This window comes from Xenopus laevis, chromosome 5L (genome assembly GCF_017654675.1).
Source record: "Xenopus laevis strain J_2021 chromosome 5L, Xenopus_laevis_v10.1, whole genome shotgun sequence".
Taxonomy (NCBI): Eukaryota; Metazoa; Chordata; class Amphibia; order Anura; family Pipidae; genus Xenopus; species Xenopus laevis.
The window spans coordinates 164,806,070-164,828,389 of NC_054379.1; the positions used below are offsets into that span (position 1 = coordinate 164,806,070).

General features: G+C 42.6%; 1 protein-coding gene across 1 annotated transcript in view; it reads right to left on the minus strand.

The window, feature by feature from the left end:
* The window catches only part of adcy3.L (adenylate cyclase 3 L homeolog), a 58,121-nt gene that overhangs the window by 15,221 nt on the left and 20,580 nt on the right, over window positions 1–22,320 (minus strand). The window contains exons 2-4 of the mRNA XM_018264119.2: window positions 17,955–18,104; window positions 782–912; window positions 367–478 (exon numbers count right to left, since the gene is read on the minus strand). Of these exons, the coding sequence (XP_018119608.1) occupies window positions 367–478; window positions 782–912; window positions 17,955–18,104 (393 nt within the window). The remainder of the gene's footprint in view (window positions 1–366; window positions 479–781; window positions 913–17,954; window positions 18,105–22,320) is intronic.

Consider the following 22,320-nt stretch of genomic DNA (forward strand, 5'->3'; position numbering starts at 1 on the left):
CCGCTGCCTGGTTGCTAGGGTGCTTTAGACTCTAACAACCATATAACAGTTTAAATTCCAAACTGAAGAACAAAGAGTAAAATCATTTTTAAAAGACATTTACAAAAAAAAAGACCAGCTGCAAATTGTATGATTCTATCAGGGCACAAGGGACACTATAAATGAATTTTAAGGTCAACCAACCCTGTTTTATATTAAGGTGCATAAATGGTTATTTGGGGCTGCCATATTGAATGAGGCACAGCGATACACAGGGCTCATGGGGCTGGATAAATACTGATAATACATTAAGGCCCTAGCATTTGAGGGGCCTCTAAGGGAAAGATATTGAAAAAAAAAACCCCACATGCAACTGCCCCAACCTACCGCTGCCAGTTTGTCGAAGCGGGCAAAGAGTTCGTTGAGCAGTTTCACCAGCTCTTGGGCGCTGCAGTACGACGACAGTTGTGTAAATCCAACAATGTCGGCGAAGAGTATGCTGGAGAGGGAGGGAAAGAGTTAAATGTCTCTCAAATGCCACATGGTATACAGCAACCAATCAGAGCTTTGCTTTCATTGTCCAACATGTAATAGACTAATAAAAGCTCACTTCTGATAGGTGCACTGGTGCAATACAGCACTTATGTTAGTAAATCAGCACGGATGAGTTAAACCAGAGCCACAATGAGAAACCAAGGAGCTCTGGGGGATGGGCCTTCCCACAAAGCTGTAAGCGATTACATCAGGGCTTATTTGGGGCCAGCAGAATTGAAGCTCCTCAGGGGCGGGGTTATACCCATACCTGACATTCTCATGTCTGTACATATACATGGTGTTGAACTGCTGAAGTTCTTTCTGCTCCTGGTCCTTCTTCATGTCGTTAAGCATCTCGTCAGCAATGTGCTTGGGCAGGATGGACAGAAGGAGCCTCTCCTACAGCAACAAGAACAAGAAGTTTAGCACCGGATTCATCCCCGAAATTCCTTACAGACATCAGCAAGATTTATTCCTATAGACCCAACAGAAGTGAGTCTTCCTTCTTGCACCAATACATGTGCCGGCTGTCATCATGTATATTGAACCCGTATATTTATTTACTTACCACTAGGTGTCACTGTAACATATTGCTTTCAACTAATATGTACTTTAGTAGTCAGAATAACCTGAAGAACAGACTATTTAAATTTTTTAATTTATTTTTTAATTTTATATAGAACAGTATTTTGGTTTTCTATAAAATCACATGTATAACAACTGTGCTTGGGTTGTTTCCTTTGCCTTGCCGATATCAATCACACTTTATTTCAACAAAGGTCACAAAATCATGTACTGATGAAACTGAGGGTTTTAGAAATTATCCCAAACCACTGTTGTCTCAGCACATTGTTATACAGATAGCTAGAATCTCAGCTGCCATAAAGCAGGACAGGACTGCTGCTTACAATGGGGATCAGATAGGATCTGTGCAGCCACTGGGACAGAATGTTCTGTTATACAGATAGCTAGAATCTCAGCTGCCATAAAGCAGGACAGGACTGCTGCTTACAATGGGGATCAGATAGGATCTGTGCAGCCCCTGGGACAGAATGCTCTGTTATACAGATAGCTAGAATCTCAGCTGCCATAAAGCAGGACAGGACTGCTGCTTACAATGGGGATCAGATAGGATCTGTGCAGCCACTGGGACAGAATGCTCTGTTATACAGATAACTAGAATCTCAGCTGCCATAAAGCAGGACAGGACTGCTGCTTACAGTGGGGATCAGATAGGATCTGTGCAGCCACTGGGACAGAATGTTCTGTTATACAGATAGCTAGAATCTCAGCTGCCATAAAGCAGGACAGGACTGCTGCTTACAATGGGGATCAGATAGGATCTGTGCAACCACTGGGACAGAATGCTCTGTTATACAGATAGCTAGAATCTCAGCTGCCATAAAGCAGGACAGGACTGCTGCTTACAATGGGGATCAGATAGGATCTGTGCAGCCACTGGGACAGAATGTTCTGTTATACAGATAGCTAGAATCTCAGCTGCCATAAAGCAGGACAGGACTGCTGCTTACAATGGGATCAGATAGGATCTGTGCAGCCACTGGGACAGAATGCTCTGTTATACAGATAGCTAGAATCTCAGCTGCCATAAAGCAGGGCAGGACTGCTGCTTACAATGGGATCAGATAGGATCTGTGCAGCCACTGGGACAGAATGCTCTGTTATACAGATAGCTAGAATCTCAGCTGCCATAAAGCAGGGCAGGACTGCTGCTTACAATGGGGATCAGATAAGAACTTATAAGAATAAAAAGTGACTTTTGAGTAAAAACTTTCAATTTTAAAATACAAAATCAGCTAAACTAAATAATTTAAACCCAAAATGAAAAGCTGCCGATATAAAGCACACAATATTTATGGTTAGGAGGGAAGTAATGGTGATTGGATTGCGAGTAATTTTAGCCTCTCACAAGATGTCAGGAGTCGGAGTGACGGTGCACATTAGCCACATGATTATCACCTGGACGTATTAGGAGCTAAAATATTCACACACAGAGATCAAAATATTCCCACAGCTTCACCCGCCCTGGTAACGGCCCCACTCAGCCCTGGGATACTGGGAGGGCTCCCCTGGGTGCCAGTGACGTCACTGAGGATTGTTGGTGCCGCACTGCACCCTCCCCACCCGCACTCCTACTCCTGCACCCACATCTCATGTTCTTTAATTACTGACTAATGACATGTTGGACCTGTGACTCTCTTGCCTCTCCTGGGGCTACAGTGACTACCAGGCAGGGCTACAGGGTTATAAAGTAACAAGGATTAAGGAGAGTCAGGAGGAAGCACTTCCTGCCCCATAGAGCTTACAATCTAAATGACATATTCAGTTCCAGTCCAACTCTATAGAGTATGAACAAAACTCGCAAGGGGCCCATTAGAAGTGAGGATCCATAAGAGACAGACTGGGGGGGGATTGTTTTAGGGGATCACTGAAAATATTGTAAAAAATATCACCCCCCTGAAATAATCTAGGAATGTAGGAGACATATTGGTAAAGGTGCTTTAAAGTATATTCTGTTTGGGGAAATTTGCTGATTTTCCTGAAAATGTCCAGAAAAACCACCACTTACAGTCTCTGGGGCTCCTACACTCTGTGTGTAGTCTGTGTTGCCATAGTAACCGGAGGGTTCAGTGATGTTACTTCCCAACTCCAATTTTCCCCATCCGCTTCCCCCCTCTCCCCCCCCGCCTGATCCCAGGTCCAGCAATAATATCAATATTCCATGGAAAATTCAATAAGTTATTGATACGAGAACAATACATTTAATATACTCGCTAAGGTCCTACTCACTGATAATCTGATCACTGTTCCCACTACCAGCACTTGTATCTGATTAGTCTCTGGGAAGGGAGTGTGACTGTGGGATAGCAGGTATAGTAGGGAGAGATGGTGTCTATAGTAACAGTGGATAATAGTCTCTGGGAAGGGAGTGTGACTGTGGGATAGCAGGTATAGTAGGGAGAGATGGTGCCTATAGTAACAGTGGATAATAGTCTCTGGGAAGGGGAGTGTGACTGTGGGATAGCAGGTATAGTAGGGAGAGATGGTGTCTATAGTAACAGTGGGATAATAGTCTCTGGGAAGGGAGTGTGACTGTGGGATAGCAGGTATAGTAGGGAGAGATGTGTCTATAGTAACAGTGGATAATAGTCTCTGGGAAGGGAGTGTGACTGTGGGATAGCAGGTATAGTAGGGAGAGATGGTGTCTATAGTAACAGTGGATAATAGTCTCTGGGAAGGGAGTGTGACTGTGGGATAGCAGGTATAGTAGGGAGAGATGGTGCCTATAGTAACAGTGGGTAATAGTCTCTGGGAAGGGAGTGTGACTGTGGGATAGCAGGTATAGTAGGGAGAGATGGTGCCTATAGTAACAGTGGGTAATAGTCCTCTGGGAAGGGAGTGTGACTGTGGGATAGCAGGTATAGTAGGGAGAGATGGTGTCTATAGTAACAGTGGATAATAGTCTCTGGGAAGGGAGTGTGACTGTGGGATAGCAGGTATAGTAGGGAGAGATGGTGCCTATAGTAACAGTGGATAATAGTCTCTGGGAAGGGAGTGTGACTGTGGGATAGCAGGTATAGTAGGGAGAGATGGTGCCTATAGTAACAGTGGATAATAGTCTCTGGGAAGGGAGTGTGACTGTGGGATAGCAGGTATAGTAGGGAGAGATGGTGTCTATAGTAACAGTGGATAATAGTCTCTGGGAAGGGAGTGTGACTGTGGGATAGCAGGTATAGTAGGGAGAGATGGTGCCTATACTAACAGTGGATAATAGTCTCTGGGAAGGGAGTGTGACTGTGGGATAACAGGTATAGTAGGGAGAGATGATGCCTATAGTAACAGTGGGATTATAGTCTCTGGGAAGGGAGTGTGACTGTGGGATATCAGGTATAGTAGGGAGAGATGGTGCCTATAGTAACAGTGGATAATAGTCTCTGGGAAGGGAGTGTGACTGTGGGATAGCAGGTATAGTAGGGAGAGATGGTACCTATAGTAACAGTGGATAATAGTCTGGGCAGGGATTAAGCTGTTCAGACTCTCAAATTCCTTATAATCTGTTACCAGTGAATAAAGTATAGGGGGAGTCAAGTACATGATTAACCCATTAAGGTACTGTCATTGCTTCAGCACTATTCCATCTATTGGGGGATTGTGGGCTGTGCAAGGGGTGGTGGTAGGGGATACAATGTTACAATAGAGGGTAATTTCCCAGTGATTTTCCATATTTCTGGTAGTTAAACACACAGTAGTGGCAGTGGGAGACACAGGGTGCTGCTGAATAACCCAACTAATGGGCCGTGTACTCTATATGGTGCAAGAAAGAGACAATCCAATTGATATTTAATGCAGGTAAATGCTCTGTACTTTCCAATGACCCCTAAAGCAATCCGTCATTAACCAAACACCCTAGCTGCCAAGGAATCACCCCCATCCGATGTTAATTATTATTGGTCAAATTCCGACCAGTCTGTGTGATGTCTGATAACAAGGGACACGTCATGGGGCTCTCAAAGCAGGAACGTCCTTCTTGATTATCCCAAGCTGTTTTATGTTACAGGGACTGGGGGTGCTGGGAGTTATAGTAACACCTAAAGGGATTTGGTATCACATTTAACTTCCTAGTAGCAGTAGCCGTGGCCGATTTAAAGGGGTTGTTCACCTTTAAATTAACTGTTAGTATGATGTAGACAGTAATATTCTGAGACGATTTGTAATTGGTTTTCATTTTTTATTATTTGTGATTTTTGAGTTATTTAGCTTTTTATTCAGCAGCTCTCCAGTTTGCAATATCAGCCATCTGGTTGCTAGGGACCAAATTCCCCTAGCAACCACTCATTGATTTGAATAAGAGACTGGAATATGAACAGGAGAGGCCTGAATAGAAAGATGAGGAATAAAAAGTAGCAATAACAATACATTTGTAGCCTTACAGAGCATTTGTTTTTAGATGGGGTCAGTGACCCCCATTTAAAAGCTGGAAAGAGTCCGAATACGAAGACATAATTAAAAAATGATTTTGAAATGATTAATTGAAAAGTTGTTTAGATTTGGCCATTCTATAACATACTAAAAGTTAATTTAAAGGTGAACCACCCCTTTAAGGGAGGAATGAATCTAAAGAAATAATTAGGCAAGAAATAAAACAACTTTGGGGTTTCTGTACCAGACTGAGACCTCCACAGGCCCTTTAGCAGTGAAGATCTGTGTCTCCAAAGATGCCCCAGTAGCTCCCCATCTTCTTTTCTGCTGATTCACTGCACATGCTCTGTGCTGCTGTCACTTACTGAGCTTAGGGACCCACTCACAATATACAGTACACATAGAATAGAAATGTCACAATATAAGGCTGATTAGTAATTAATACACATAATTACTACATGGCAGCACAGAAACCAGTGCAATTAGCATCAGAATTAAATAATCAGCAAACCTGTAGCATCAGCTTATATTACAGCCAGGGAAGCTCATTTTCTGCTGGATAATTAGTGACGAGCCCTAAGCTTAGCTTCTCAACAGCCAATCAGAGCCCACTGAGCATGTGCAGTGCCACTGACACACAAAAGAGGCCTAACAAGATCCAAGATGAGGAGCTGCTGGGGCAGAGTTGAAGGGTTGGGTCATTAATGTTATAGGGCTGCTGAACCTCTGGGCTGGTACAGTAAGTTCAGTATATAAAATACCGTTTTTTTACAGGCATTAAGTTATCCTTTATGCTTAGAAGACCTGTTCAGCCCCAAAGCTACAGTACCTCCAGAATCTTTCCCACTCTTTTGACATCCTAAAGGTCAATGGTATTTCATGTCTGGTTCGTCGGCTGTTGCTGAACTACAATGCCCAGATCCCAATATTAGCCATTGGCTGGCAGTTGTAGTTCAGCAACATCCACAGGGCAAGAGGTGTAATGACTGCATTAAATTGCACATCTTACAATAGAGGGTTATCGTTTGTCCTGCAATTCTCTTGGCTCCGCTCTGTTATTATTATGATTGTGCCTGTGTATATAAATAAATGGATCATACGTACACAACTAAACCTGCCCGTGTCCCTGGGGCCCCAAGCCCAGTAATTGCCTCCCAACTTTATTAAAGGGATTCTGTCATGATTTTTATGTTGTAGTTTTTATTTCTATATTACACTGCAAATAATTCACTGTACAATATAAAATGTCATTCCTGAACCAACAAGTGTATTTAGTTGTAATATTGGTGTGTAGGTGCATCTCAGCTCATTTTGCCTGGTCATGTGATTTCAGAAAGAGCCAGCACTTTAGGATGGAACTGCTTTCTGGCAGGCTATTGTTTCTCCTACTCAATGTAACTGAATGTGTCTCGGTGGGACCTGGATTTTACTATTGAGTGCTGTTCTTAGATCTACCAGGCAGCTGTTATCTTGTGTTAGGGATCTGTTATCTGGTTACCTTCCCATCAGTGTCGGACTGGCCCACCAGGATACCAGGAAAACTCCCAGTGGGCCCAGGTGTCAGTGGGCCTCTTGCTGCTAAACATTTGGCCTATTTCATGGTCATTCCCTATTTATTTATGAGAAAAAGAGGCTAAATAATGGAAGAATAGAGTCTATTATGTAGAGGAAAATAAAGAGGTTGAGTGAGGAGAGGAGGTATAATAGTTTGGAAAGTGGGCCCTCAGCCTAAGGTCTCTGGAGGGCCCCTGGCATCCCAGTCTGACACTGCTTCCCATTGTTCTGTTGTTAGGCTGCTGGAGGGAAAGGGAGGGGGTGATATCACTCCAACTTGCAGTACAGCAGTAAAGAGTGACTGAAGTTTATCAGAGCACAAGTCACATGACTTGGGGCAGCTGGGAAACTGACAATATGTCTAGCCCCATGTCAGATTTCAAAATTAAATATAAAAAAATCTGTTTGCTCTTTTGAGAAATGGATTTCAGTGTGGAATTCTGCTGGAGCAGCACTATTAACTAATGTTTTTTGAAAAAAAAAAACTTTTTACCCCATGGCAGTATCCCTTTAAGCATGGAGTACTTACGAGTGTGAGAGTGGTGACTCCCCAAAGGTAGAGTGTGGTCTCTTCCAGTCCTTCATTGGGTGAGACCTCTATTAAAGGATTTCTCCTATAGAAGGCAGGGATGAGAAATCGAGCGCAGTATGATGGATCAATGCCCTGTCACTGTTTCTGAAGAGGAGCGCAAGCGGAGAATCTGCAAGTTATTTCCTAATAAAGACTTTGCGAATTGAAAGTTAAAAGTGTCTTGGTGGTTTTTTTCCCGTTAAGTAGAAGCTAATTTTTTTTAAATTATGTTACTGGTCCTTTAAAAGGAGATCTGTCTATTTCACACTTTATATGGATTCAGGTTGTGAGGGTTTATCTTGGACCATCCAGACATTGGTGCCAATTAATCTTGTTACCTAGTGCAATTTCCGATTTCTCTTGTGACTCCTGAGTCTCCCCTAGCAGCCACTCTTGAGCCATATTGCTGAGATCCCTCCCTGTTTCACTCAATGCAGATCTTTGTCCCAACCTCCATGCACTACAACAACCTTCTACTGACCACTATTACAGGTTCCCCATTGTCTCCTCTCTTTGGTTTGTCCCATCAAATTCCCTCTGTCTCCCACAAACAGACACCAGTCACCTGCACCCTCTTCCCTTGTGATCTCACGTTTCCATAACTCTGGAATTCTGCCCCTCTCATCCTCCCAACCACCAAGAACACCTACCTCCTGGAACCCAAGAAGATCATGAGAAGGACAATTCATAGAAATAAAAAGACTTGGGACATTCTGTGAAGTCCTCAGTCCTAAGCCTACATGGTGGTGACTTCTCACAATATCTCAAAGTATTCCCAAGAATCAGCATCTACTAGAAGATGGTGATGCACAGGTCTAATTGGGTGAACCCACTCCTGCAGCACTTGGACCTTCTACCTGATCTGACCTGGAACCAGACCCACTTACTACCCACTGCCTGCCCTGATGCCACAATGGGGTCGGTCAAATAGTAGTAGAGCAAATGCTCCTCCTGACCCAACCTGAATCTGTCAAGCTGCACCCTAGCAACAACTGAAATTAAAGGGGAACTGAAAATTTAATATAAGCTTCTTCATACTGAAGTAATAAACATTCTAAATACAATTAAAATTTCTGCATTGTTTCTGAAATAATCAAGTTTATATTCACTATTCCTATCTCAGCATCTGTTTCTCTTCATTCTGTCTTCATGCAGCAGTTGGGTGTCAGATATTCATTGACAGTTAGATCCAATATATCTTATAGGGGGGCTCCTTTCCTAGCAGATGTATTAGAGCTCACTCAAATAACTGATTCCAGCACAAACACAATCAAACAAAATAACTGCCTTTGGCACAAATTCTGCATGTAGAGAGACATGATGTCTGGTGAGTTTAATAGAGTGAGCTCTAATACATCTTCTAGGCAAAAGGGGGCCCCCCTATAAGATATATTGGATCTAACTGTCAGTGATTATTTGACACCCAACTGCTGCATGTATTTGCATTTTCGTGATAGTTCCCCTTTAACTAACAACTACTATCACTGGGGACCCACAGTTGGTCAGGCACTTACAAACAAGACCATTCACTACTTAACTTCCCAACACAGACTTCTGACCAATGTCACTGTGGCATACCTCCCAATAGAAAGAGGGACAACGTTTTTTGACCACGCCCATTGTGTGGCCACACCCCCTAATTACCATGTTCATTTAACAAAATTCGACAGGCTATGAAAGTCTGAACACATTTCTGTGGTTTTTATGTGTTATTTCAGTTTTGCTAATGAAGGTGAATTGCCCTTGCAAATCACAGCTTCCCCAAGAGACCTGGTTATCTTAAATTGTTACAATTGTTTCTCTGCTTATCTTAATTTGTTACAAATGTATCTAAGTGCACCTGTCACATATTCTGGCCTCTCTGCCAAAAGCCAATTAAGTTTCAGAGACTTTGTATCTTTTTCTGGCTGTTCAGTGAAGGAGATCAAAGAGAAAGTCAGAACATTTTAGCTGTCAAAATCGGGACTGTCCCGTTAAAAAACGTGACAGTTGGAAAGGTATGCTGTGGGTAAAATCATTGCCATAAAGCAATAACACCCTGCTGCATTTATATCATATATAAAAGTTCCAATTAAAGTCATATATCATGTTTGATGCTGCTAAAGGTACACCCAACGTCATTCTCTTCCCACCATGTTTATCTGAAGAGGAGCAGGTAGTAACGCATGTGATGTTTCCCCTTTCTGATATCAGTTTCTGGGAGGCTCATTGGAGCAGTTTTGCATGTGATCTCTAATCTCGTCACTGTGCCTCGTTATGCAAACTGGGTCAGATTAATCATGTGAATTTCCTTAGGCTTCAAACTGAAAGGCTGGTGGAACAATGGGCACATTATATGGAGTCTGTGGGTCATTCCTTTGCACTGGCACAGGGAACAATGAACATACACAACCCTTATCTATCAGTCAGCAACATCTGATACACACCCTCAAACTCATGCTGTCTGCCCTGCCCACCTCTGAGCCGCCATTATTCTGTGCCAGGACAGACCAACATAGCGCTTGGCCAATGTGAACCACAGACTGGCCCACCATCTCCTTTCATTCTCAGTGCCCACTATTGCCCCCTACTGACTTACAGGGGGAAACTCAATGAGATTTCAACTAGACATTTCAACTCACCCGTGGGAATTTTGTTCGGATCTGCACCCTCTGAAGTGCAACCAAACCTCCATGATGTCAATTACTTGCTACCAAGTCGCATAGTGCACAGTTCATCCCCCAATGGAATTGTTGCCCTTTACGCAGAGAGAGAGAACTTCACATGCCGAGCAAATTCACACTTTCCAGATTTAGATTTGCAGAGAATAAGAAAATAATGATACAGCAGGGATGTGGGGAACACTGTGCCAGCATGTTGTGCTAGGTATTCCCTGTACTAAGCACAATTCAGCAGGAACAGTCCCTAAGTTTGCTCATAGTCTGTACAGAGAGATCCCATAAAACTATGGCAGCATAGGTATTCCCTGTACTAAGCACAATTCAGCAGGAACTGTCCCTAAGTTTGTTCATAGTCTGTACAGAGAGATCCCATAAAACTATGGCAGCATAGGTATTCCCTGTACTAAGCACAATTCAGCAGGAACAGTCCCTAAGTTTGCTCATAGTCTGTACAGAGAGATCCCATAAAACTATGGCAGCATAGGTATTCCCTGTACTAAGCACAATTCAGCAGGAACTGTCCCTAAGTTTGTTCATAGTCTGTACAGAGAGATCCCATAAAACTATGGCAGCATAGGTATTCCCTGTACTAAGCACAATTCAGCAGGAACAGTCCCTAAGTTTGCTCATAGTCTGTACAGAGGGATCTCATAAAACTATGGCAGCATAGGTATTCCTCTGTACTAAGCACAATTCAGCAGGAACAGTCCCCTAAGTTTGCTCATAGTCTGTACAGAGAGATCCCATAAAACTATGGCAGCATAGGTATTCCTCTGTACTAAGCACAATTCAGCAGGAACAGTCCCCTAAGTTTGCTCATAGTCTGTACAGAGAGATCCCATAAAACTATGGCAGCATAGGTATTCCCTGTACTTAGCACAATTCAGCAGGAACAGTCCCTAAGTTTGCTCATTGTCTGTACAGAGAGATCCCATAAAACTATGGCAGCATAGGTATTCCTCTGTACTAAGCACAATTCAGCAGGAACAGTCCCCTAAGTTTGCTCATAGTCTGTACAGAGAGATCCCATAAAACTATGGCAGCATAGGTATTCCCTGTACTTAGCACAATTCAGCAGGAACAGTCCCTAAGTTTGCTCATAGTCTGTACAGAGAGATCCCATAAAACTATGGCAGCATAGGTATTCCCTGTACTTAGCACAATTCAGCAGGAACAGTCCCTAAGTTTGCTCATTGTCTGTACAGAGAGATCCCATAAAACTATGACAGTATAGGTATTCCCCTGTACTAAGCACAATTCAGCAGGAACAGTCCCCTAAGTTTGCTCATAGTCTGTACAGAGAGATCCCATAAAACTATGGCGGCATAGAATAATACAGAAGAATGTAAGCCTAGTGTCCAAGTCTAGCTGTAATGTAATACGTGTGTATGTCCCATGAGATAACTCCCGGGGCCCTTTCATGTGCGTATGTACTGAGCTGCTGATCATGTGGGTGCTGGTGCCAAAATATATTTATAATAACGTCAGACTGGGATGTTCCATTTGCCTATCTGCATGGGTCGTGTTTTTTAGGCCTTGAACATTTCATGACGTCTGATCTTCTTTTAGCTCTTTCTTAAAGCGGGAGGATTGGGAATGCAGTTCTGCATTCAGTCAGCCAGGCAAATTGTTTGTAGTATTACTTTCCATCCAGAGCAAGTTTGGGTGAAAAGAAGCAAAACTGGTATAAATATTGCAGGGAGGCAGACAGGGGATGCTGGGAATTGTAGTACCACAACCCCACCCAGTTTTGGATGAACCTGCCCCTTTCCTGTTAATGTAACAAGTGAAATGTCAGGATGTATCAGTGTCAGTGGCGGATTAGTTACTGTAAGTACAGTCCCAGCCCTCGGCCAATGAGAGCTCCATACAAGGAATGGAAGGTTCTATACAGGGAATTCCATACATGCCGTCCCCTGGGCTGGAGCCCATCATCTTCATACGGAGGAATTCTAAGGGAACAGAAACCAACCCCCCTACTCAGGAGCAATGGTAGCTGCTTATCTGGGGGGGGGGATGCTGGGAGTTGTACTTCAACCAAAGACAAAATATTCCATAATCTCTATGACTTTAGTACAAAGCACCCCTTTCCTTTGCTGATTCTGCCTAACCTCAGGGAAGGAGATGTAACAATCAGCAAAGGAAGGGGTTCTCTGTGCAGTGGTCATGGGGGAAGAAAGTGGATGTGAGAATGTTAAGGCTGAAGTGGTGAATATCTAGTGGGGTTGTTTTCCTTCCACTGGATCAGTATAACATGGAGGCTGCTGCATGCAGGACCCATATAGTACTTTCCGTGACTTTAAATGGGTTGTTCACCTTTAAATAAACTGTTAGTATGACGTAGAGAGGGATATTCTGAGACAATTTGCAATTGGTCTTCATTTATTATTATTTGTGTTTTTAGCTATTTGGCTTTTTATTCAGCAGCTCTCCAGTTTGTAATGTCAGCAATCTGGTTGCTACGGTCCAAATTAGCCTAGCGACTATGTATTGATTTGAATAAGAGACTGGAATATGATTGGCAAAGGGTCTGAATAGAAGAAAAAGTAGGTGGGGTCAGAGGAAGAAGGCAAATCATTCGAGAACTATGAAAAAGAAAAAATGAAGAAACCTGAATCAATTAAAGACCAAGTCTGCATTAAAGGGGAACTGCACATGCAGAAAACCTATTTCCAATAATCTTGTCTTTTTTTCCCTGTATTCCCTGTACTAAGCACAATTCAGCAGGAACAGGATTATGGAGTAACGTGGGGACAGACTGGCCAGTCCTGAGTGATCAATCAGATGTTTCTCATGTTACTTTTTATAACTCATCTTTCTATTCAGGCCTCTCCTATTCATATTCCAGTCTCTTATTTATATCAGTGCATGGTTGCTAGGGGAATTTGGATGCTAGCAACCAGATGGCTGAAACTGCAAACTGGAGAGCTGCTGAATAAAAAGCTAAATAACTCAAAACCCACAAATAATAAAAAATGAAAACCAATTGCAAATTGTCTCAGAATATCCCTCTCTACATCATACTAACAGTTAATTTAAAGGTGAACAACCCCGTTAAAGGAGAGCCATTCTGTATTGAAGATTTGCCAGCCTCCCAGTCCTGTTCCATTGATACAACTCCGGTGCCAGTTGTGGGTACAGATCCCCAGGCTGGTAGTCCAGAAGGCACGAAATAGAGAAGAGTCAGTGGAAGGGGGGGGGGGTATAAGCAAGTCCAGATGTCCCTCTGAGCTTTAATCTTTGTGTTCTGCTTGAAAATCACTTGAGTTTTATTATCCTAAAGCTCTTTATTACATTCCTGATCCTTCTCACGCTGCCAGTCTATGTGCCCCGTGCCATGCACCTATACCATAATATCAGCCCCATGCCATGCACCTATACCATAATATCAGCCCCATGCCATGCACTTATACCATAATATCAGCCTCGTGCCATGCACCTATACCATAATATCAGCCCCATGCCATGCACTTATACCATAATATCAGCCCCGTGCCATGCACCTATACCATAATATCAGCCCCCATGCCATGCACTTATACCATAATATCAGCCCCGTGCCATGCACCTATACCATAATATCAGCCCCATGCCATGCACTTATACCATAATATCAGCCCCGTGCCATGCACCTATACCATAATATCAGCCCCATGCCATGCACTTATACCATAATATCAGCCCCGTGCCATGCACTTATACCATAATATCAGCCCCATGCCATGCACCTATACCATAATATCAGCCCCGTGCCATGCACTTATACCATAATATCAGCCCCGTGCCATGCACCTATACCATAATATCAGCCCTGTGCCATGCACCTATACCATAATATCAGCCCCATGCCATGCACTTATACCATAATATCAGCCCCGTGCCATGCACCTATACCATAATATCAGCCCTGTGCCATGCACCTATACCATAATATCAGCCCCATGCCATGCACTTATACCATAATATCAGCCCCGTGCCATGCACCTATACCATAATATCAGCCCTGTGCCATGCACTTATACCATAATATCAGCCCCATGCCTGCACCTATACCATAATATCAGCCCTGTGCCATGCACTTATACCATAATATCAGCCCTGTGCCATGCACTTATACCATAATATCAGCCCCATGCCTGCACCTATACCATAATATCAGCCCTGTGCCATGCACTTATACCATAATATCGGCCGCATGCCATGCACCTATACCATAATATCAGCCCCATGCCATGCACCTATACCATAATATCAGCCCCATGCCATGCACCTATACCATAATATCAGCCCCCTGCCATGCACCTATACCATAATATCAGCCTTGTGCCATGCACCTATACCATAATATCAGCCACAGCAAAAAGCCTTTTAAATCATGTTATGTAACAACAATCCAACTCAAAGGGAAACTTTACCCAAAGTGCTCTAATTCAAAGCAATTTCCCAATATCCAGTCATTCCTAATCGTCACTGGGTTTACAGTTCTGTGGCAAAGTTATTGCTACTGAATTCTGAATCTGTCTGCCTGTTTAAGTCCTCTGCACTGCTGGTTGTGGCGCCTAAAAAAAATATAGCAGAAGCCAGCTGATTTAAAGGGCTGGAGGACAACTAACATCTGCTACATTGCTTCAAGAGTCAGAACCTGAGAAATGGAAGAGATGAAGAAGCACATTTTCCAATAGCAACTACACAGTTACTTGACCTGGGGCAAACTTTGCACTGATTGGCCAATATCTATTAACTGACACTTCTTTAAGGCTGTATAACTGTCATCTGGCCCAGCTGCAACCGGAGACTCACAGCATGAGTTATGGACCGGGTTTAGGTTCCAAGGGTAAGTTACTTCACTTTCACTTCACTTCAGAAGTAATTTCCCTGCCCACTATAGACAGGACAATGAAGTGCTTAAAGGGGCAGTTCAACTTCACAAAGTGACTATTTTTTTAAAGCGTGAACCCCAAATAAGACTTTTTGAGTTGCTAAAGTTTTGGTTTTTAAAATGAATTGGTTTTCATTTTTTAATATTTGTGGTGTTTGAGTTATTTAGCTTTTTATTCAGCAGCTCGCCAGTTTGCAATTTCAGCCATCTGGTTGCTAGGGACCAAATTCCCCTAGCAACCACTCATTGATTTGAATAAGAGACTGGAATATGAATAGGAGAGGCCTGAATAGAAAGATGAGTAATAAAAAGTAGCAATAACAATATATTTATAGCCTTACAGAGCATTTGTTTTTTAGTGAGCCCCATTTGAATGCTGGAAAAGGTCAAACAAAAAAGACAAATAATTTCAAAACTATAAAAAATAAATAATAAAGACCAGTTGGACAGTTGCTTAGAATTGGCCATTCTATAACATACTAAAAAGCGAACCATTACTTTAATACATTGCTCAGTGGCACTGGAGAAATCCAAGCAGAAATGATAAGTTGTAGCAGTAACTGTGACATAGAGTTGGGCTCAGGGAGAATTCTCAATAAGGGCATGGAATTTTCTAATAATAATAATAATACATACAAATAATAATACGAACTACTAATAATAATAAATAATAATAATAAACTGGAACAGTTTAGAGAGTCAGCGATGGGGATATTGGGGGGGTATTCCTCATTTTCCTAATCACATTCCAGTCTCTTATTCAAATCAGTGCATGGTTGCTAGGGTAATTTGGATCATAGCAACCAGATGGATTAAATTGCAAACTGGAGAGCTGCTGAATAAAAAGCTAAATAAGTCAAAAACCACAAATAATAAAAAATGAAAAGCAATTGCAAATTGTCTCAGAATATCCCTCTCTACATCATACTAACAGTTAATTTAAAGGTGAACATATCAATATAAATACACGCACATATCAGTGAGATAAACCTTGTGTTTGGCTGAAGCCTCAGCATTGGGACTTGACAGGAAGCAAAGGATTAGGCAGGATGAGCTGTTGCCATTGAATCCAACAATATTGGAAAATGTCAGGGAAAAAGGTCAGGGGCACAAGCAATGGATACTGGAGAAGCAGCAACGGTAACAACTGTGAGTACAAAACACAAGGGGATACGAAGCGCAGACTCACAACTTGACTCCCACCACTTCACTGCTACATCAACATTCATTTATCTGCAGCTGTCTGATCCCTTATATTCGATAAATTAGAATAGCACTGCTGTATGTTTATATGTACCGAGTTATACAAGGAACGCTGAGTATTAAAAGGGATAATGTACCCCCTACTGTAAATGATAAGGATATTAGAAGTCAACGAGGGGTTGTTCTGTGACCATATAAAGGCACAAGGCTGCAGGCTGAGTTATACAGGGAACTCTGAGTATCACTCATGTATTATAAGGGATAATGTACCCCCTACTGTAAATGATAAGGATATTAGAAGTCACTGAGGGGTTGTTCTGTGACCATATAAAGGCACAAGGCTGCAGGCTGAGTTATACAGGGAACTCTGAGTATCACTCATGTATTATAAGGGATAATGTACCCCCTACTGTAAATGATAAGGATATTAGAAGTCACTGAGGGGTTGTTCTGTGACCATATAAAGGCACAAGGCTGCAGGCTGAGTTATACAGGGAACTCTGAGTATCACTCATGTATTATAAGGGATAATGTGCCCCCTACTGTAAATGATAAGGATATTAGAAGTCACTGAGGGGTTGTTCTGTGACCATATAAAGGCACAATGCTGCAGGCTGAGTTATACAGGGAACTCTGAGTATCAAAAGTGGCGTAACTACAGGGGGAGCAGGGGGTGCAATTGGGCCAGGGCCCGCAACCCCTGCAGTGCCCCCCCGGCAGTCACGCGCCCCACTCGCCCACTGCAGCGCCGCACGGAAGAGGGTGGGGGTGGGGCCCGGCCTGCACCTGGGCCCGCCCCCACCTTGTTCCATCTCTGAGTATCACTCATGTATTAGAAAGGATAAATAATAATAATAGTGTAAGTTATGAAACAGCTCACCCTTCCATGATGATGTTGTAGACAATATAAAGATGATTTCCCTTTAAGCATATGCAGTAGGTGATATATAGTAGTTTGTATCAGGAGAAGACGAGAATGTGGAAGGGTAAAAAGCACAGGGGGTGAGAATTCTCTGATCATTCATGTTACTTACTGGGCCAAAGTTACAAATGGAGCAGAATGAAGGTCTTCTCACTGCAGGAGGCACTTTCTCCTATGTACATGGCAGCTCCTACACGGAACCAGGTCCGGACTGAGAATCAAAATAGGCCCTGGCATTTCAGGTACACAGAGGCCCAATCAGCCCCAAGAACCCACTAAATAGTGACTTTCTATGGCAACTTATAGCAGCCCCTCTGGCATTTGCCAGAACCCACAGATTACCAGTCCGGGCCTGCACAGAACGTCTAAGAAGAGAATGTTCTATGCACTGACCCATCTGTGTTCCCATTAGAACCAACCTAATCAGGCTTTTCTCCGAAAAAAATGTAGACATTAATCCACCAAAAAACCCGCCAGTGTGGTCCATAACCATATGAAATAAAATGACATCAAAACAGAAGATTTAACCATCAGCATAGGAATGGGTTCCTCATGTGCAAGGGCAGCCATCTTGTTGAACCCCCAAATTGGTGGGGGTTCAAGAACAGGTTGGACCTTGTAATGGAAAAAGCAGTGCATAATATATGAAGGTTCTTCTCATTAGTGGCTGCAGTTGACTCGCTAGTCTGGTTGCCCCCATGCCCACCCTACCTGCTGCTGGCTTTGTTCTTCCAGGTTGAGTTTGACCTCGAGAGACTGTCGCGCTTCCAGAAAGGCTTTGCGGTGCTTCCGATCTGCCATGTAGTAAGACATGATGCCCACGCTGATGCTGCACAGGTAGATGGCCACGTTGGACAAGATCTTGAGGGGGCAAAGGCAAGAAATTGTTACTAATTTAATACATACATTAAAATGGTTGTTCACCTTTAAATTAACTGTTAGTATGATGTAGAGACGGATATTCTGAGATGATTTGCAGTTGGTTTTCATTTTTTATTATTTGTGATTTTTGAGCTACTGTATTTAGCTTTTTATTCAGCAGCTCTCCAGTTTGCAATTTCAGTCATCTAGTTGCTAGGGTCCAAATTCCCCTAGCAACCACACTTTGAGAATATGAATAGAAGAGGCCTGAATAGAAAGATGAGGAATAAAAAGTAGCAATAAAATACATTTGTAGCCTTACAGAGCGTTTGATTTTTTAGATGGGGTCAGTGACCCCATCTGAAAGCTGGAAAGTTTAGAGAAGAAGGCAAATAATTCAAAAAGAAAAAATGAAGGACAATTGAAAAGTTGCTCAGAATTAGCAAACTGGCATTACAATGACATAACCTTCCCACTGACATTTGTACTGGAGAGAGACTGATTCAGTGGTTTAGGATTATTCCCCCAACATGCAAAAGGGAGTCTCATGTCATTGGGCAGAACTGAAATAAAGAATAAATTATATTGTAGCCGAAATCCCCCCAATCCTGGGTAATGACATTATTGAGAAATCCAACATTAAAGAGATAAGCCTCCCTTTAACTCCCTGGGTTCCTACTCACCCACGATTACATGCCGATTCCTGCACTAACCAATGGCAAGGTATTTCCGGGTGCAACAAAGTTCTCCTGACCCCATAGGCTGCAGGGTTCAAACAATTTAGTAGCCAATTAAGATTAATTAGGGCAATAGGGCACTCGCTTACAGATTAACTCGGAGCTCTGTAGAATACAATGGTTATAATCCTTAATCCGGGAGATCAACATACCATTCCTGGCTCTCTGCAGAACTATAAAGATATATAACTAGGACATTTGTTGCCAAGAAATTGCTGTATCTAGATTTCCTGCCATAAAGCAAGACACAACTGCTGTTATTTGCCAGAAAGGAAATGGAAACGATTATCAGGATATTGCTGTATCTAGACTCACTGCCATAAAGCAAGAGACAACTGCTGTTATTTGCCAGAAAGGAATTGGAAATAAGTGTCAGGATATTGCTGTATCTAGACTCCCTGCCATAAAGCAAGAGAGGACTGCTGTTATTTGCCAGAAAGGAAATGGAAACGAGTATCAGGATATTGCTGTATCTAAACTCCCTCCCATAAAGCAAGAGAGGAATTTGCCAGAAAGGAAATATAAATAAGTGTCAGGATATTGCTGTATCTAGATTATCTGCCATAAAGCAAGAGAGGAATGCTGCTATTTGCCAGAAAGGAATTGGAAAAGAATATCAGGATATTGCTGTATCTAGACTCACTGCCACAAAGCAAGAGACAACTGCTGTTATTTGCCAGAAAGGAAATGGAAATGAGTGTCAGGATATTACTGTATCTAAACTCCCTCCCATAAAGCAAGAGAGGAATGCTGCTATTTGCCAGAAAGGAATTGGAAAAGAATATCAGGATATTGCTGTATCTAGACTCACTGCCACAAAGCAAGAGACAACTGCTGTTATTTGCCAGAAAGGAAATGGAAATGAGTGTCAGCAAATTCATTCTTCTATAAATTGATATGAATTTAAAGAAAGTGACATCACTACTCGCTGATTACATGAATGTATATATACACAAGTTATTTGTGGGGTTTGTATATAATATAAGAATAAACTGTGGTTTTATTCAACCATAAAGCGATGTCTCACTTGCCCTTAGAAGGGAAGAGAATGAGGCAGGATTCCAGGCATAGTTACTCAGTATCACTTTGTATCAGAGGATTAGGGGATTATCCCTATTGAATATACAGATAGGGAAATAGATCAGATGATCAGCACTACCATATACTCAGGGACCTGTGGGTGTAAAAACAAAGGACAAGTTGACCCTAAAACAATCTATTAGAGTGCAGTGGGCATTCATGGGGCAGGGCATATCCCCTTCAGGCCTGACTGGCAGAATGAACATACATATCCCGGCTATAGAAGAAATATTCATTAATCAGGCCCACTCTTTTTTCACCTTGCATTTTAACCCCTGTCTGGTTGCTAGGGTAACTGACCATTTGGGGTATAACAGACTATTATGATGCCCAAGATCAGAAGGAATTTCCTTTGTTTATAAACATCAGGGCCATATACGTAATCTGAACCAGACACTATTTTGTGCCCACTTTTCTCTTTCACAGACACACCAACTATTATTTCAAACTGCCAGCTCCTTCTCTCCCACAGACACACCAACTATTATTTCAAACTGCCAGCTCCTCTCCCACAGACACAACAACTATTATTTCAAACTGCCAGCTCCTTCTCTCCCACGGACACTGCAACTATCATTTCTACCTGCCAGCTGCTTCTCTCCCACGGACACATACTTCTAACTGCCAGGTCCTTCTCTTCCAATAACACGCAAACTGTCACTTCTAACTACTAGGTCATTCTCTCTCACTGACACAGAAACGATCACTTTTGTCTGCCAGCTCCTTCTCTCCCACTGACAAATACACTGTCACTTCTACCTGCTAGGTTCTTCTCTCCCACAGACACACCAGCTATTGCATACCTCCCAAATGTCCTGCTTTTAGAGGGACAGTCCCTCTTTTGACAGCTCAAACCGCAGTCCCTCGTTTGTACTGCAACGTGCCGATTTTCTCTGCACTGAACAGCCAGAAAAGAAACAATGTTTCTAACTTAATTGTCTTTTGGCAGAGAGCCCAAAACAGCCACAGCAGAATATAAGATACTTTTGCAACAATTTCTAGATAAGCAAAAAGAATTGTAACAATATAAGATAACAGGTCCCTTGGGAGAAGTTAGACTCACAGCTTAAAGGGCAATACACCTTCATTAGCAAAACTGTAATAACTGAAAAAAAACCACAAAAATATTTTCAAACTTTCATAATCTGCCAAATTTTGGAAAATTAACATGGTAATTAGGGGGTGTGACCACAAAAATGGGCGTGGTCACAAAATGTGCCATACTGCACACTGTTGTGAGGTATGTATTACTTTTACCTGACAGCTCATTCTCTCCTACTGATATACAACCTGTCACTTCTAACTGCCAGGTCCTTTTCTCCCACAGGCACACTAACTATCACTTCTAACTTTCAGGTTCTTCTCTCTCACAGACACACCAACTATTACCTCTAACTGCCAGCTCCTTTTCTCTTACTGACACATACTTCTAACTGCCAGCTTCTTCTCTCCTACTCACACATACTTCTAACTGCCAGCTCCTTCTCTCCTACTGACACATACTTCTAACTGCCAGCTCCTTCTCTCCTACTGACACATACTTCTAACTGCCAGCTCCTTCTCTCCTACTGACACATATTTCTAACTGCCAGCTCCTTCTCTTCTACTGACACATACTTCTAACTGCCGGGTCATTCTCTACTACAGACAAACCAATTATCACTTCTAACCTGTATATGTGGCCAGGGATCTGGTCAGTAGATCCTTTCTGGGACACTCTAGTTTAACCCTTAGCTATGATCTGATCATTGGCCTACAACTCCCAGCATCCTCTAGCATTCAGCTGTATTTGCACACAGGATCTAATATCCTTAGTAAACAACATTTCATTGGCATTAGCAGCCCCAACGTACATATAATAGTGTAATTTATAAGCCTTCCTTGTAGGGTAATCGGCAGGGATAGAAACTGAGTGAATCAGAGCAGATCTGGCCCAGAAAAACAAGAGCTTGTGCCTCCTTAAATATTTACATTCCTTCTGCGCGCGGGGCCCAGCCCCCAATGGGGGGACATTTAATTATTCCACCTATTTAATGAATTGCATGCAAACGTTCCATCAGATCAATGTAAGTACAGGAAAAAGCGAGGGCCGCCTGCTGAATGCTAAGTATAATATTTCCCAGAATAGCTTTCTATTTATATTCATCCAACACCGGGGGCGGGGGGAGAAGGGCTATTAGGGAGGCACCGCAGTGCAGCCCCCAAACTAATACAATGTCCTGCTGGTTCCACAAAGACACCAATGTGAGAGATGTGTATAACCTTCTCTCATTACAAATAGTCACTGTAATAGCTATTATTTGATATCCTGTGAACTGCTGGTTCTGACCCCTGAACCAATTCAGCAGAAGCGTAGGTGCAACATAACTGTGACTGTACGGGTGCATGTCTGCGGGTAC